General features: G+C 30.9%; 2 protein-coding genes across 2 annotated transcripts; one reads left to right on the plus strand and one right to left on the minus strand.

The window, feature by feature from the left end:
• Positions 1-108: 108 nt before the first annotated feature.
• LOC108735277 lies at positions 109-3,582 on the minus strand. The gene is made up of 7 exons (XM_018467176.2): positions 3,388-3,582; positions 2,819-3,326; positions 1,397-2,371; positions 1,191-1,342; positions 920-1,096; positions 524-852; positions 109-463 (listed from the first exon to the last, which is right to left on the minus strand). Exons 1-7 carry the CDS (start codon positions 3,509-3,511, stop codon positions 260-262), a joined length of 2,469 nt encoding a protein of 822 aa, XP_018322678.1. The 5' UTR covers positions 3,512-3,582; the 3' UTR covers positions 109-259.
• Positions 3,583-4,911: 1,329 nt separating this feature from the next.
• Positions 4,912-8,176, plus strand: LOC108735270. The gene has a single exon (XM_018467161.1). It carries the CDS (start codon positions 5,132-5,134, stop codon positions 8,174-8,176), a length of 3,045 nt encoding a protein of 1,014 aa, XP_018322663.1. The 5' UTR covers positions 4,912-5,131.
• The last annotated feature ends 10,585 nt before the right edge of the window (positions 8,177-18,761 follow it).

Genomic DNA, 18,761 nt, shown 5'->3' on the forward strand with positions numbered 1-18,761 from the left:
TACGAGTTGAAAAAATCTTTTTATAGGTCACACTAGTTATATAATAAAATCGTCATCACTGGCATAATTTTTATTCGCGTAGTCGTTCTAACAAATTATATTTGATTTTTGGGTTATAATTAGTAATTAAAAGTAGGTTTTTAAACAGATATCTAAAATTTTATTATTTGTTATAGACGCAATATGTATACATACGCATAAATGAAAGTATACTTCTTACGTACATTTTCTATGTAAAAAAAAAATATAATGTGTTTGTTTAGCCTGTTCCATTTTTCTTATTTTCTTCCGAAATTTCCGGTACCTTTTCGGGATCCTCGTCATTGTTCTTCGATTTACTCGTTGCGTAAATGATTTCTTCTGTTTCGTCAGGTATCAAATTTTGTTCAATAACTTTATCAACCACAGGTGATAAACTCACACTTTTTTTATTTAACGTGGGGGTACCAGCATTATCAGCAATCTAAATTCATAAATTAAATTTAAAATAATATCTTATATCGCATGTTAAAAAAGTGCATACTTTAGTACTGCCGTGCTTACTTATCCCAGACACGGAACGTTTTAAGTTCTGATTTGATGTTCCTCTACTATTAACTTCAATGGCAGACTTAAGTAGATCCACTTTGGAAGCACTCCCTCTACTTGCTTTGTTAAACATTCCGACAGTGTAACTTCCCCGTCGAATGTCACCCCTACTTAACGAATTTACAGCATGTCGCCCAAGAGAGGTCAAAGAGCCAATTTGATTGAATTCTACCATTAAACTCAAACGTTCCATACTGACCATGGTGGATTGGTCTTTGAATTTCGGCTCTTCGCCTGGTTTTAACTTTTCTGTTTCAGCACCCTCTGAATGCAAAATAGTATTCTTCACGTACAAATTTCGAAATATGATTAAATAATGCAAAAGCTTTACCGATATCTTCCTCCACTTCCCCATCAAATTTCTTTACAACTTTCTTTAACCAAAGGCAATGTATAAGGCCATACGATATACCGGTACCTACTGCTATAGCGCCCATTAAACGGAACGCCTGACGAATGCCTATTTTACTTATTATTTGACCACCCACAAAACTACCACTACCCCTGCCTGAAATTGAAACAATACGGGTTTTTGTGTAATAAATTAATAGGTACAGCAGTAATTTTTTTGTACTGGAAAATAAAATAATTTTTGGCTGTACCTATACTGTAATGTGCCATCCCTACAACACCTATTAGAGTTGCCAACAAATTTTTCGGAGTTATAATTGCACAATATGTAGCAGCTGCTACCCACATAAGATGGACTGAAACGGATTCTAACGCTTCGAACGGGAAACACCACCAAGCAGATCTGAAAATGGTCACTTATTTATAAGAAATAACTTATAAAACATTAAGTACTTACTCTATGAAGGAATACCCCATTAAACGTGCAGCGTGAGCAAAGAAAGCGATGATGATGACATTAACGTGGCCGATTTTACTGGTAATTCTTTCGGCACCGTATAAAAATGGCATGCTGCTAACCGTTCCCACTGTGACCGTTATACCTAATAGGTAATTCGGAGCGCCCAAGTCTTTTAAATAAAAGAATAAGAAACTTTCGATAAAGCCCCAGAAGTTGCCGAGGATGTACAAGAAAATGATGAATATGATTATGTGAGGCATTTTGAAGATATTGAACAAATCTCGGAAAAGATTATCGGCAGGTAATTTGGTACCCAAAGGCATTATTAAAACTGTAATTCCGGCAATGAAGAGAAGAACGTCATAGGTGTAAAAAGCCGCAGAGTAATCGGTGTAGCCAAGTCTTCTGCTATTGTAATCTATCAGGGCACCAGTAATGGGAGAAAACAGAGCCATCCCTAAACTAGAAAATAATTTTTCTCTACCAAAATCGCCACCGTATTTTTCTATCATTGTTAGAGCTACCGGGTCCATAATCGTGATACCAGCTGATAACATAATAGAAGCTAGAAATCTTAAAAAGAAATATATCCAGAATATCTTATCGTTCGCTTCTCTATAGTCGGGAGGGCATACATGAGGTCCACCAAATCGGAAATTGCATTTCTGGACTATGCAATCTCCTGAATATTCCATGAGGCGCTTTTCGTAAGTCGCATTCGTCTTCATTACGATACCGCCGCATCTTAAATCTTTATCTTCCAACTCCGTATAGTTTACTCCTCGGTTTATCAAAAACTCTTCGTTAAAACGACTTTTGAATGTTATACTTTCATCTTCTTCATCGAGTTCTAATTCGATGCCAAAATTTTCCGTTGGATCTGCTAAAGCGGGGTGCATTTCTAAGCTGAACATAACAGCAGTTTCATTTTCAAAAATCTTTTTCGTTTTTCTTCCGTTTTTCTTCTTTTTCCTGTAAAATTGAAAAATTTTATCCGCTAATTATTTAAGGAAGAAAATTAAAAAAAAAAAAATGGCTCTCAAAACCTATGCTAGACCTTTTATTTATACATGTCCTTGAAATATTTTAAGAAAAATTAAAGTATTCATAAAGGTATCTCGTTGTAAAACGTATGGATTAGGTAAATGTATAAATAAATATTTAAATAATCAAAGCAAGATTAAAAATTGTTGACTTTCTGATATGCGTAAACTGCTACCGGTTAAATGAAAACAAAAAATTACTACGAAAGCGATGTACGTCTACGTAATTTTGAGTAATTACGTAAAATAATTAAAAATAACGGCGTTTTGGATACATATTATGTACCATAAAAGTGCATTATCGCACAAAGCAGGAAACATTGACTAACTGAGTTAAATTTATGAACCGGAAAAAAATAAAAGCTTTATGCTGTACTTGTTATGTCCTTGTAAGGCAAGAGTGGATCTATTCTTCTTTCCAATATGGAAAATAAGATCGTCTTTATCTCCAACGTCTATCTGATTTGGAGAAGTTTCTTCTTGCGTTTTTCGGTTAACTGTTTTATTAAAAACGCAATGGTCGACGCACATATCGAGAACGACGTCGAGTTCCTCATTCACAGGACATTCACGGCTAGGACAAGGACTCCACCATACTTCTACTACTTGAAGCTCAGGATGTCTTAAGACATATGCAGAAGGGACTTCACCTGGTACTTCCTGGTGTGGTAAAAAGAGAAGCGAATGATGGATGACCGCATTCAGAACGAACGATATAAGAATAACAGGTTTGTATCTTCCAAATTTATCAACAAGAAATCCAGTAACAGGGGGTGCTAGAAAGGTGGTGAATGGTAGAGCCAAATAAACCAAAGCAATTTCCTCAATGGTCAGCCCTATACTTTGCATATGAACAGTCAGGTATGGAAGTAAGGACGATGTTGCTGCAAAAAAGGAAGTTATAAATATTACCAACAAATGACTTTTATGCAGTTAAATAAATACCTCCATAAAGAAAGAAAAGGGTGATTTTGAGAGTAATAAGATTTTTATTTACACTAAAGAAACTTTTATTTAGAGGAGGTTCCGTTTCAGTCTGCTCCGATACTTTAGTTCCATTTTCCCCCATTTACTCTGCCTTTTAACTTTCTGTTTTACCACTTCAGAGTGCTACTAACGACTAAACACTAATTTTATTAATTTTTTTAATTTAAGACAAAGCATTAGACTGATAAACAGTCAAGTCTTTATTTCTTGTTTGCATTTCTTCTACAAACTTGTCAGTTATTTGTTACAATTAAACATACGTTATTTGATTAACAACGTTTCGTTAACTACAACGGAGAATCTAAATATAGAAATAACTTATTTACGAAAGGAAACAAATATTTTTATTATTAGAAGGGGTACTAATTCATTTATTCGATTCTAGTCTAAAATACAACAACAAAAACTACTTAACAGTAACTACATCCTATCAATAAATTAATTTTACAATTTTTGGTGTTCTAATATTTGCGAGAAGATGAGCATAAAGGCTTTATAGCAGTCATAAATCACATCTTTATTTGAACCATTTCCATTTCAGGGATTATTTTTGATAATAAAGTTTCGTAGACACGAATACAAGTTGTATTGTGTAACTTTCTTAAAAATTAACTTACAATTAATCAAGAAAATTTAATTCTTTTATGAATTCATAAAATTAGTCTAATTAGTAATAAACCCAAACTTTGACTTTTCTATATAGATAAGACAATTAAAATTCAATTTGAGAGCTTATGCTTAATAATTCGCTAAACTATATTAAATAGGAAATTGAATGAATGATGAAACAATTGGTTTAATTAATAAGTTTAATTAATGATCTCGTTAAAATTATTAGTCAAAATCCGACTCTCCCTACAATTACGTTATCGATTTTTTTAATTTGCTTTATATGTTCAATACCTTGCTAGGCTATGATATAAGAAAGAGGATAAATGGCGGCATATTAATTAGTTTAATTAATAATTAATCTGGTTTGATTGAAATCATTTGCGGAAAACCGACTCTTCCTTTAATAATGTTATCGATATTTCTTAGCAAATATTTTGGCACCTTCGATGTGTTTAGCAATAAAATAGGATTACGGTTACAATCTGGAACCCAAAAAACTACATAATAAAATTTTTGATTCCCTGATTAACGTATTTTAAATTCCAAATAAACTTTAATATTTATTATCTAATTTTTGTAATTTTTGGCTTGCCCACAATTCTTGAAAGTACTTTGGGTTGCCTACTGTGTAACTCATATTTGAATTTACTAATTTGTTGAAATACTTGTACATATATACTGTTATATTTAATTTGAAACATATTTGTCTCTTTTTTATTAAAAAAGTGTTTATTATTAAAAAAAATACTATTCGCAACGGATTAATTAGTACTTAGAATAACGGCATAACGGTATCTATGGATAAGTCTATGATCCATTTTGACTTAATCATAAAATTAGAACATTATTTGACACTCTATGATTTTGTTGTTAAAAAATGTCGATGATGTTTGTAAACACTTTTTTTTAATTTTTATCACAATTTCGAAATGTCATGACAGTGAACTTCGCAAAGTATTAAAAGAAAACACAAACTTTTTAAATGTTATAATGTAAACCCTGCTTAATGTATAATTAGAAGAATTTATCTGATCTAAGTAGTCCACGACCACTTAACAATTAACAATTTACGAACTTCGTTTGTTTAACAATGTCTGTGTGCGATGAAATTTTAGAAGCACGTAGTGCATTAAAGACTAGGAAAGTGAATGTGATACACCGTACGACTAGTGAAACAATTAGGTTGGGAGAACCTGATCTGTTTATTAACAATTCAACAGCAAAACCGTGTAATGTACTCCCATTAAGGAAAAAGCCGGTAAGTTCATTTCAAGTGACCGGCATTAGTGTTACCCAACGTCCAGAATTTGGAGACGATTCGGCAGACGACTTAGATGAATCTCATACAGATGATATTTCTCGAATTACAGACAACGAAACTCCTAGTTTTTCTGAGGAATCTTTTTCTCGAGATATTGAAGAGGTGCCAATCATATCTCCAGTAGTTTCTTTAGAGACAACAAATGTCTTGCCTATAAGCCCTTGCTATGAATTGGCAATAGTAGCAGCTGAAAATTTTGAAATAACAGCGGTTGAAGTTGGTGATGTTCAAGAGCTTTCTGTTATATGTACAGATATTACAGATAATTCTTCTGAGTTTGACTTAGCTTCAGTATTATCTAAAATGACCACAACAACGACTTATGCTGGACAATGTGTTCGAATTGTTGGAGGAAGATTTAAAGTTGTAAAAATTGAAACAGCAGAACCTTTTAAAAGAGGTAGGTGGAATTGCTTGGACTACTTAGATCAGTCAATTGCAATTAACCCTCACATTATTAAAACTCAGCACATGAGTTTGATCATCACAGATCCAATTGCTTATTATTCAAATGCTAATAACAATAATGCAACTGTTACTACTGGACAACATGCTACAGAAGCAACATTTAATTCTAATTTCAAAACTGACCAAAAAGGAAATGAAACTCTTTATTCTTCAGCAATTGCTACAACTATTTCTTCAATACCGACAAATGTGGTTCCTTCAAGTATTTTGACTGAAACCCAGCAGAATAGAATATTAACATATGGATATATCGAGGGGCATTTACCGGTTCATGGACAAACACTTCCTACAATTTATTATTGCAATAAATCAGAAAGCAATCTAGTACAACCGGAAATCATTACAACTGCTTCAACAATAGTTTCTGCTTCACAAAATTACAGGGTGTCCACCAAAGTTGCTGAAAGTTTAATTACAAAAGTTTGCCAAAGTCAAACTTCTCAAAATTACATTCAATACAAAGGACAGGCTGGACTTAATCAAAACCATGGAGAATTACTCCAAAAAATTGATAACTTTAATACTGAAGTTAAAGAACAAAGTGTTTCATTTAATCAAACAACAGGAGGTCAAAAGAATTTGTTTCAAAGTCCTCCAGTTACATTACCAAATTATAATTTATTTAATGTCCCTATTTCATACGTTACTGCAGTAAATCATGGGCAAATATATAAAGAACAAAGTGTATTAAAAAGTGATGCAGAGAGTGTTTCATTTGATATACCATCATGTGATAATAATCGACCAGTTCAAAACTATTTTCCAAACTTTGGAATATCAAACTTGCAATTTTCTAGACCACAGCAGCATAATCTTCGAAGTGCCTATTCTTTACCAACAGGTATGCCCTCATTATCAGTAGCATCAAATATTCCAGCATCTACATACACCTTAGATTCAGGAGTTAGCTTTTTTGTTACAGTTTCAAATAGTCCAATTAGTACAAATACAGTAGGGCAACCAGTTACTGCTAACAGTTCATCTTCAACAGGTGCTTCCGTTACGTTTCATAAGTCTAGTACTCATGTTACCTATACAAATGCGTCCACTTCTTCCTATAGCAAAGATGCCAGTAACTATACTCAAAGTACTTCTGAAACACATGTTCTTCAAACAAGCATTCCTTCTTCAATGCATAGTTCATCTACTCTTCCATGTATTCATCAACTCTATCAAATACAAAACTCTAATCAACCACAAGAATCTTCCCAAATATATTCCCCATCGCTAACTCTAACAAGAATTCCTTCAACTGGTTTTCAACAGAATTACCAACCAATTGAAAAAGTTCAACACACACGACAAAATACGTTAAATCAAATTAACAACTCCAGTGTTTATTCGGTTTCATCTGCTCCTGTTATTCAAAATATTCCCACACACCAAAAGTGTAACATTCCAATGGTGCAAAGTCAAACTTATGCTGCTCAAAATTACACTGCCAAAAGTGAACACCACGTATCTAATGATCAAAATCAATTTAGCCGTAATTATGAAGCGCCATTTCATTCACAGCCAGAAATATATTATACCATTAATCAGCCAAATGTGGAAATTAATGAGCTTTATTATAATAAAGCTCAGAAATCACCCAAAATACAACACAATCAAAGCCCAACAACCGACAAGACAATATTGACTGAAGCACCGTACCAGATTGAGCAAACTTATGTAATGAAAGATGAAACTATAGACCAATATCGTCCACATGATTTAAGTCTTCGAGGTAGTATTCAGCAGAAGGAATCGCCAATTAGTTCCGTACCTCAAGAATATCGAAAAAGTGTTAATGAATCGTCACCTCAAGAATTCGGAAGTACTTTCCCTAATTCGCCAATCTACAGCCCAGTAAATATATTAGAAAGAAATCCATTGTATCAGAGTTCTCCAATTCAAAGTCCAACTGTTTCTATTAATCAACCAACTTCTGCTTCTGCTTCTCCGTTAATTTATGAAGAAATTCAGCCTCAGTTACGACAAACTTATGAAAAAGAAGAACGAATTTTTACAGAACCAGCCGCAAATGAATTTAATTCTCAAAATACATTCCAACAACCAGTAGATTCATTTACTTCGTATAATGAATCTACTCTACCTAATCAATTGTCCCAAATATCTGGAGGCACATCCCTATTAGCAGTTATCGACGAAGAAGAGGATGTATCTTTAAAAGAACAATACAAGACAATAAAATCCGAAGTTTCTCAGCTATCATCTGCCTGTGGTAGTAAGTTTGGAGAAGCTTCAACTAACAATTTGGAGGATACTCAGTCAGCAACCACATTGACGCCCGATGACGATAATTCAAGAACAAATCGTCTTTCCTCAGGAAATGGTTTAAGGTAGGAGTTTTCATATATTTTGAAAGTTTTATTTGACCTACATGATGCAAATACAATTACTTGGGTATCATTCAAATTATCCTATTGACTTCATTTATCTCTGAATAAATCAAATTATGTAATAAAAGAAGTTGAAAATTTAATTGATTCAAGGACTTGCATTTAACCCGACAAATTTTAAAAGACGCACCAATTTCCCTGTATGAGTTTAATAGATTTAATGAAAATGTTTGCGTAATTAATTTAATTTTTAAATCATGTTCTGCTAAGCAGTTTCCTAAAATATTAGAAGATTTAGCGAGTATGTTTTACCAAGTAACTACAGATGGCAGGACAGTGTTAAAAAGCTCAACATCGTTGTCATAAAAATCCATTGGGGGCGCTGTCGTAATGATTTTGTATTTTTGAATCTTATACGATTTATTCATTCTCCATTTATTAATCGAATCAACGATTTACATACAAATAGATTTGGCTTTTTTAAATATGCAATTTTATTAAGTAGTGAATTAATTAAAATGAAATATATATATGTGTACATATATATTCAGAATTCCAATTATTGAATTTAAATTCTCCAAAATTTTTAAACCTTAACAAATTCCGAGTTAGTGGTTCATTTTTTAATTATAAAAATTACTAGCTAAAAACTTATTTTGATAACTATTTGTGACCTTTCTGTGAAAATTAATTAAAAGGATTTTCTTATGTGCATTTTTAATGATTTTAACTCATAAAGAAATCATGCGACAATTGTTTTAAAAATTTCGTCTAATACTGTAAAAAAGTAGGAGTAGATTTTGCTTTTACAACCGAAATTGAATGAATCGCCGTAAAAATATGCTGAAATTTCAAGTTCATCAACGTACAGATTGTATTTATACACACACTTGTATCGTGAATATCTACTAAAAATCCTTTAAACAGTTTAAAAATAATTTTTGTTAATGTTTGTGCACCCGCAGTGTTGTGTCCAAACAAAATATGTGCGGACACTGCTCTTATAAATTTAAAGAAATATGGCGTTTTAACTTCCATGTGCCAAGAAAATAGAATTCTGATATTAATTTTGTACGTGTTATATACTCGTTTATTTTTGAATCAAGAACTGCTACATATATGCAGAATTTGATTTAGAAAACTGGGGAAAGGCCAACATCTCATAACAAACTTTTTTATAGTAATCGCATTAAAAACATATATATTCTATTATTAATCTCAATATTTCTATCCTTAAATTTGGCGATGTTGATTAATAAATACCTATTAAAAAAAGTTCTTAACAACGAAAATTTCGATACAAACATCTCGCTTTATCTTTATTAAATCAATATCTTTGTGTATTATTAAGCCATACATGTGTAGTTAGTAGACATCCTACTGTTTAACTTCACACCATGTATTTGTATATGAATTTTGTAAATAGAGACACGCACACCTATACTAAATTAAAAGGATTTTGACTCATCCTTCGACGAAATATCGACATATATATATAGGAAACTATATTTTAACAATAAGTTCAATAAAATAAAAAGGAATCTGAACTTATACGCAATTGTCTGTTTTTAATTAAAGAAAAAATGAACTTGCTTAATAATTGTGATAAAAACAATGGTGAAAATTCATTAACTATTCAATTAGTTCCGTACCTCAAGAATATCGAAAAAGTGTTAATGCATCGTCACCTCAAGAATTCGGAAGTACTCTCCCTAATTCGCCAATCTACAGCCCAGTAAATATATTAGAAAGAAATCCATTGTATCAGAGTTCTCCAATTCAAAGTCCAACTGTTTCTATTAATCAACCAACTTCTGCTTCTGCTTCTCCGTTAATTTATGAAGAAATTCAGCCTCAGTTACGACAAACTTATGAAAAAGAAGAACGAATTTTTACAGAACCAGCCGCAAATGAATTTAATTCTCAAAATACATTCCAACAACCAGTAGATTCATTTACTTCGTATAATGAATCTACTCTACCTAATCAATTGTCCCAAATATCTGGAGGCACATCCCTATTAGCAGTTATCGACGAAGAAGAGGATGTATCTTTAAAAGAACAATACAAGACAATAAAATCCGAAGTTTCTCAGCTATCATCTGCCTGTGGTAGTAAGTTTGGAGAAGCTTCAACTAACAATTTGGAGGATACTCAGTCAGCAACCACATTGACGCCCGATGACGATAATTCAAGAACAAATCGTCTTTCCTCAGGAAATGGTTTAAGGTAGGAGTTTTCATATATTTTGAAAGTTTTATTTGACCTACATGATGCAAATACAATTACTTGGGTATCATTCAAATTATCCTATTGACTTCATTTATCTCTGAATAAATCAAATTATGTAATAAAAGAAGTTGAAAATTTAATTGATTCAAGGACTTGCATTTAACCCGACAAATTTTAAAAGACGCACCAATTTCCCTGTATGAGTTTAATAGATTTAATGAAAATGTTTGCGTAATTAATTTAATTTTTAAATCATGTTCTGCTAAGCAGTTTCCTAAAATATTAGAAGATTTAGCGAGTATGTTTTACCAAGTAACTACAGATGGCAGGACAGTGTTAAAAAGCTCAACATCGTTGTCATAAAAATCCATTGGGGGCGCTGTCGTAATGATTTTGTATTTTTGAATCTTATACGATTTATTCATTCTCCATTTATTAATCGAATCAACGATTTACATACAAATAGATTTGGCTTTTTTAAATATGCAATTTTATTAAGTAGTGAATTAATTAAAATGAAATATATATATGTGTACATATATATTCAGAATTCCAATTATTGAATTTAAATTCTCCAAAATTTTTAAACCTTAACAAATTCCGAGTTAGTGGTTCATTTTTTAATTATAAAAATTACTAGCTAAAAACTTATTTTGATAACTATTTGTGACCTTTCTGTGAAAATTAATTAAAAGGATTTTCTTATGTGCATTTTTAATGATTTTAACTCATAAAGAAATCATGCGACAATTGTTTTAAAAATTTCGTCTAATACTGTAAAAAAGTAGGAGTAGATTTTGCTTTTACAACCGAAATTGAATGAATCGCCGTAAAAATATGCTGAAATTTCAAGTTCATCAACGTACAGATTGTATTTATACACACACTTGTATCGTGAATATCTACTAAAAATCCTTTAAACAGTTTAAAAATAATTTTTGTTAATGTTTGTGCACCCGCAGTGTTGTGTCCAAACAAAATATGTGCGGACACTGCTCTTATAAATTTAAAGAAATATGGCGTTTTAACTTCCATGTGCCAAGAAAATAGAATTCTGATATTAATTTTGTACGTGTTATATACTCGTTTATTTTTGAATCAAGAACTGCTACATATATGCAGAATTTGATTTAGAAAACTGGGGAAAGGCCAACATCTCATAACAAACTTTTTTATAGTAATCGCATTAAAAACATATATATTCTATTATTAATCTCAATATTTCTATCCTTAAATTTGGCGATGTTGATTAATAAATACCTATTAAAAAAAGTTCTTAACAACGAAAATTTCGATACAAACATCTCGCTTTATCTTTATTAAATCAATATCTTTGTGTATTATTAAGCCATACATGTGTAGTTAGTAGACATCCTACTGTTTAACTTCACACCATGTATTTGTATATGAATTTTGTAAATAGAGACACGCACACCTATACTAAATTAAAAGGATTTTGACTCATCCTTCGACGAAATATCGACATATATATATAGGAAACTATATTTTAACAATAAGTTCAATAAAATAAAAAGGAATCTGAACTTATACGCAATTGTCTGTTTTTAATTAAAGAAAAAATGAACTTGCTTAATAATTGTGATAAAAACAATGGTGAAAATTCATTAACTATTCACGTGATACTTGTTTAGCATTTTGTAGTTGAATGATCTTAATCCTTATTTACTGTACTATAAGCTCTGCAATCGTTGGATTAGTTCAACATTTCGCTCATGGAAAAATCCTTTATTCATGCAAAAACTACTTACCGTTTTTATATCTTTTTGTCACTACAAAACAGTCGATTTTTTGAAATTTGAATTAAGAGGAGGATTGACTACAACGATTTACTTCCTTTTATGATTCTTATCATATCGGTTGAATCGGAAAATTGATTTAGCTAGATATCATTTCTCAATATCTTCAAAAACTTTTGAGCATGGTATGTAGTAAAAAAAATTTGATCTACAAACTAAAAACGATAATCTACCTAGACCTACTCAACTAGAAGTTGAAACCATCAAGAATTTGAATGCATTCTACGTAACAATTAAAAAATTAATAATAATAAAAAAAAAGGATTATTACTTAAGGTAGTTTTTTTGAACATTCGTAATTCTCCCTTTAAAATTGCGCTGCGTAAAAAGAAAGTTGGTTGAAAGGTGTAATTTACGTAAGCTCCTAAAAATAGTTTTAATACAACATAATTTGTATTAATAACACCTGTATTCTATTAGATAAAATCTAATAAATAAATGGTGTATCTAATTATCTCTAGCCAGCTTGGTAGGTACACTGTTTTTGTGTAAACCTAGTAAAATATTATCTAGTTGCTATGTACCTTATAGATATATAGGGTTATTAGTCGTTTTATTTTCGGATTAACCTTGAACTGGCAAATGCACAATATCCTTCATCTATGTAGTATGTAGTGCATTTAGTGCATAAATAAATTGAGCGCATTCATGCAGTTGACAACAGAGCGAAAACTTGGAGTTAATTTATTTTGCAATAACTATCATTGACAGCTTACTCAAATACAAAAATAAATTATAGGAGATGATACAGACTCCGCTGTGACTGGTAAAAAACAGTTTACTCGCCTCCCTGCTTATATGTACTTGCAAAAAGATCATTACGTAATAATAAACGCCAATCCAATCGATATTCTTTTTACAATAATATTCACAAATAATACTAATCAACCAGTCCTTACAAAACATCAAACATAAACAAAATAATTTTAACCATCGAAAAATACTTTGTTTCGTCTACTCTATCGACAGTTCTTATTAACGAGAACGACCCTTTAATGTGACTCCCCTGTAAATGTTCCTTATTTAGGATTATACTGTTATGAACTATTTACGAAACTCCCTGTATACACATCTTTGTTATTAGTACGAATGCTTTTAAATCAGTTTATCTATTATTTATCTATTTCTATTACACATGTTTATTAATGTAGGTACATGCAAGGTGTTTTGCGGCAAGCGATAAATCGTATCTATTATAAATAAACCACCTAATTGAGATAAAGCTTCAGACCTTTAGAGATTTGACGTTTTATTAATGAGTTGTTCTCAAACATAATATTGACATAAATGAGACGCTTCCTGTATGTTGATTATAAAAACATGAAAACACCTTGTTGTTTATCTCCATTGTGAAAATTTTCCCAGCGATTTTTGCATTTATGTACTTTAAATCCATGTAGACTGTAAGGTACAGTGATAATCTCTTAATGCGTTCAATTTTCACTTGCATTAAATTTAAACATTTAGTTCTAATTTAGATATTTATTTCACATTTTTAAAACACGCTGTGTATGTATCATTTGTTCGCTACAATTTTTTTGTTTACAGACAAAGTGTGACTGTATTTTCTTATTGAGACTTTTGTTTTAAATTAATTAATTCTCTGCCATTTCCATTTGTTTTGATGTGGTTTTTTATCTTTATTAAGAAAATATGCGAAATATACATTGAAACAAATGAAGGACACAATTTGAAACAGTTCTTTTTTGGAAGTTACTAGCCTTTTTTCGAAACTACAACTAAACATTACGTAATAGGACTTGGTTCAAAATCATTTAGATTGTTTTTACAAAACAATTACCTTATTTGTCTGTTTCATATCGGCCGCTATTTTATCTGTTTATATTTTAACATTTTACTATCTCTAGTCAAGTTGACATCATTTCTATTTTTAGTTGTGATCGTATGATTTCAACTGTTTGCCATTAAAGTTAATTTTTTGCCTTTTCCTTTTCGAACACAAGAACTGTATACGTACGTCTAATCAATTGTGTATTTTCAATATTTGTCAGGACGGCGGGGCACTTATTTTGTTATCAATCAAAAAAAATGTGAAGGAAGTAGGATTTAAGTGTAGATATTTCATTAAAAAGGCATTCAATTCATCATTTTTTCCTTTTTTATATTTGAGGACCTACTTAAAAGATAAGAAAAGATTTTGGATTACAACAAAATCGCGATAGTGTTTCACTCTAATGAATGTTATATAGTCAAGGTTCTCTAACCATTTTTTTTGTTTTCCGTTTTATAGTATCAGTATATGTATAGTATTTGGATTTTCTATTTATTAACACATAATTATTTGCAAAATTTAGAGGACAAAAACCAGAAGTTTGGGTATAGAGCGTAATCGTATGCAAAATAAGGATTATGAATAAAAATATATTTATAAGTCCTACAATCTTTACGTGTGCTTAGATACATATTCCATTTACATTTTTAACCCATATCAAGTAACTTTTTATTAGTGGAACTGTACTTATCGTTAGCCACAGTGACGATGAACTCCTGCATTAAGTATATGAAAAATGATATCATCGAATTTAATAGTTATACTGCACTGTTGCTATTATTTGTATACCGAATATTGACCCCCTAGACTCAATATTTTTTAGTCGTAGCATTAGTGAAAATGAAAGCTGTTCTTCTAATCAAAATTTCCATAATAAAAATAAAAATTATTTGTCATTATACCTATTCTAAAAAATGACATTTATTTATTAACAATCATTTGCATGTAAGCATGTAATTAGGTACGTATGAGATGTTTCTTTGCAGTTGGCTTTAATTAACCTATTAATATTATTATCACGTAACACCGACTAATTACAAATGTTCTGTAGATGGTAGCAAGTGTCGCTTATTTTTGGCTAATTTATAATACAATTTTGTAGGTACATAACAATACAAATTTGCAACGCTGTTATATGTATAGATTAACCTTTTTACACTTGTAGCAGGAGAGGTGGGTTTTATATTAACATAAGTATAAATAAATTAATGTTTATATTTTCAAAGTCAACGATTACGTCAGCCTATTAAATCGTCCAATTATATCGTACAGTTTAATTGGCATGTAAAGTGTCGATGTTCAATGAAGGCACCAACAGTTTCTAAGTCCGCTTGTTTGTTGTAAAATTGCCTGATTTTATCCTTATTATATACAATGCGATACTTTTATGATTGCACTTATTAAAAACGTCTTTATAAACCGTTCCAATTAAAATTAACTCTTAACTTTTGTTAAAATATTTTTTGTAGGTAATATAAAATTAAAAAAACCTAACGTAAAATTTAAAACAGAAAAAAATTCAACTTTTGTTTAGTGCAAAATTATACGGCGTTTTTATTTGGTGATACAAAGTTGAAAGTTTTTTCTATTTTTCTGTCGATGTAAATGTAACTTAATAACTTTCCCAAGAAAATTTCAACTCCGGGCTAAGGCAGGAACGGGAAAAAGGTGCAGCAGTGGTAGACTTACATAAATAAGATTACTGTTGGCAAATACATAGTTGTTGATATGAGATGTTTTAGTTTAAGGAAAACGTACAGATTGTTTTTCGTTTTAAAAAAATCGGTTGTCTGTAAAGTAGGTTTACTGACGATAGTTGAACGTGACAACGTCATAAGAAAATACTGATGGAATAGTTTCATTTTTCAAAGGAAAATTTTAATTTTATTTGTTTAATAGATATTTTGTATGGATATAGAGAAGGAGGTAAATAGAAATGTATTATTGTATAGTAGCTGTCCACACGGACGCATCGCTCACTCAAGTAGGAGAGAGACAGATGTCGAACGCTACCGAACGCGGAGGCCGATTGTGCCTCTTTGTCGCTCGTTCCGCGCTCTCGCTTCCACTTCAAGCCTTAAATGGAACGCCTCAGAGCGAGGTAACGACGCGCGAATCATGTTTTTTCGTGCGTGCAGCCGGCTCCATCGAATTATAAGACGTTGTCACGTCAAAAATCTAAAATATAACAAGTTTTTGTCATACAATAAATATGGAAGACGGAAAACTTTATTAAATGAGTATACTCTAAAGGAAAACTTCGTCTATGTAAGAACGCATTTCAGCAGGAAAACATTTTATTTATTTAACGTATTTCTGGCACTTTAAGAAGCGAGAATAATTAACTATAGGGAATATTATATTAGAAATTAAAATATCAAAGTAAAATGATAATTTCGTTAATTTGCTACACGCGCGTGTGAATAAGTAAACCTAGAAATATAATTTTTAAAAATTCAGATGTTTGAAAATTTTGCCAATAAAAAGATAACAATAGCGTTTTTGATAAACTCTTCTTGCTAGGTCTTATACCTATGTATAAATAATGTGCGTATATATGCTTATATGAGAACCCTGTTATCTACTACATTATTACTATATCTACATATAATTCAAATATTTACACGTACCAACACATGTGCATTGTGCAATACATAAACAAGAGGAAGTCTCATCTGAATGTTTGCTGTTAATGTTGACCCAATTCCTAAATTCTGGACAGTTTTTTGTAAGAGGAAGTCTCACATAAACAATAGTTAAAAATACAGCGTACAACACTGCAAACTTTCGAAAAAAAGTTAAAGATCGATCATTATAGGTAAATAGAAATAGCATATCGAATTATCCCAATTTACCTCACTTAACATTTTCTATGTAAAAGAATGCTTTAATTTAATATAATTTATTGTACTCTGTACTTTATAGACGTCAATTGATAACGATTTAGTGTACACATTAAATCGTAAAGTACTTCACTTTTAAGCAAAAACTTACGATTTTTCCAGTGTTTCAAATTTTCGTTATTATTATTAATAATAATAAAAATAATGTAATTGGTCATGGGGTAAGCTGAGGTTCTGCAAATGTTTACCCACCTGTTTTAAATTTGATTCAAAATCCCTAATAGAAACAAACAACTTATCTATCTATAACCTTCTTGTTGAAGCTATCAATTTTTGATGTAAATTAAAAGTATTGATTGAGAAATTAAAACACACAAATTAACCGGGCTGAATACAGTTCATTCACCCGTTTAAATTCGCTAATATGCCAATATATTTGCAGAGCTGCTTAATGCGCCCCAGTTAAATAATGCAAAGAATAACGCGACGTGTTCTAGGTATTATTCAGCAGAATGTAGTCGGAAAAGGTCGATTTTGCACAAGGACATTAGATCGAGTTTGGTGAGGATGTTTTATAGATCTCGATGATTTCCAACTTTTCTATTTATTTAAGTAGATACCTTGTTGCATTTTTCGGTAATTTTTGTAATGCTTAGAATATTTCATATTAAATATACCTACGTATAAAATTGCAAAAATCGCTTCGTTAATGACTTATATTAAAAAAAAAAAAGGTAGTATCTGTAGGTAATTAATAAATGGGTTTATTAAGGTTGTTGGTATACACAGTACACAAAAACATTGAATGTATGATATATATTTATTGTGCCTTCCTCATTGCAAACAATTTTATCGAAGTTCTCATTTTTCTTATCCAAATATTATTTACTGCCACTTAAAGAGATATTTTGATCTGACATACACACGTAATAAGTGGGTAACCTCTCCTATCACACATGGCTTCTGTCATTTATCTTTTAAATTGTTTACAATTCGCTCCACAATTTGAACACATCCTTGGGGACTATATAACTTTAACATTGGTTTACGATTTGCGTTCTGCAATTCAAAGATATTTTCTCAGCGTGAAGATAAAATTATCGTCTGGCATAAATAGGATCAAAGCGAAGGACTTTGCTGCCTAATCGAATAATATTATCCAAGGTTTGTACATAATATATTACAATGCCATATTCCAAAAATTAAGAAAATAGAGAAGTATATGACAGGTACCTACTACTTACATAAAAAATGTTGATGATACTTTTAAGTTTTTCTTTTTGAAAAATTTCGTTTGAATTGTACATTTTAAATTTAGCAAATTATTAATGTTTGCTCTTGAAACCATTCAATTCGCCTTATTTTTGATAAATGTCTAGATCTAAGAAGCCTGGCTAGGATTTTTAGTTTTAAGCCCCTTTAACTAACTAACATTTATTAAGTGTTCTATAAGGTCATACCTATACCCCTCACCCAATGAGGGTCCCTATATCTAGATATTTACCTATTTTTTTTATATAGTTTGAAGAGGTTCGCATTGGTTTTATTTAAAAAAGAAAATGCAGATGCGTATTTATAATAATTTCAAATTATAAAATTGCTAAAACTAAAGTATACAAGTCTTTTGGCTACTTTCCAAAAATATTATCCATAATACATATGTGTACAGGTCGGTTTGCCAAAGCAAAACACATCTTTCAATGCCTGTTGTTGGATTATAACACGTCTAGAAAATGCTGACAGCGCGAAAAATACAAATATGCGTATATAACTTATTTTGTTTAACGGAAACTTTAAACAACTGTGTTTTTTTGTCCCAAACAAATAAAAAAATATTACATTTAGATTATTTCTTATATCACAATTTTTTTATGTCATTATCAAAAAGGCTAATATGAATTTAAT

This window comes from Agrilus planipennis, unplaced genomic scaffold, assembly GCF_000699045.2.
Source record: "Agrilus planipennis isolate EAB-ADULT unplaced genomic scaffold, Apla_2.0 scaffold15, whole genome shotgun sequence".
NCBI classification, from domain to species: Eukaryota; Metazoa; Arthropoda; class Insecta; order Coleoptera; family Buprestidae; genus Agrilus; species Agrilus planipennis.

Excerpts from the sequence above, each read along its gene's own strand:
- LOC108735277 (XM_018467176.2), bottom strand. The coding sequence starts at position 3,511 with ATGGGGGAAAATGGAACTAAAGTATCGGAGCAGACTGAAACGGAACCT. Across the intron at positions 3,327-3,387 it reads CCTTTTCTTTCTTTATGGAG|CAACATCGTCCTTACTTCCA; the intron begins GTATTTATTTAA and ends CCTTTTTTGCAG. Across the intron at positions 853-919 it reads GGAAGTGGAGGAAGATATCG|AGGGTGCTGAAACAGAAAAG; the intron begins GTAAAGCTTTTG and ends TTTTGCATTCAG.
- LOC108735270 (XM_018467161.1), top strand. The coding sequence starts at position 5,132 with ATGTCTGTGTGCGATGAAATTTTAGAAGCACGTAGTGCATTAAAGACT.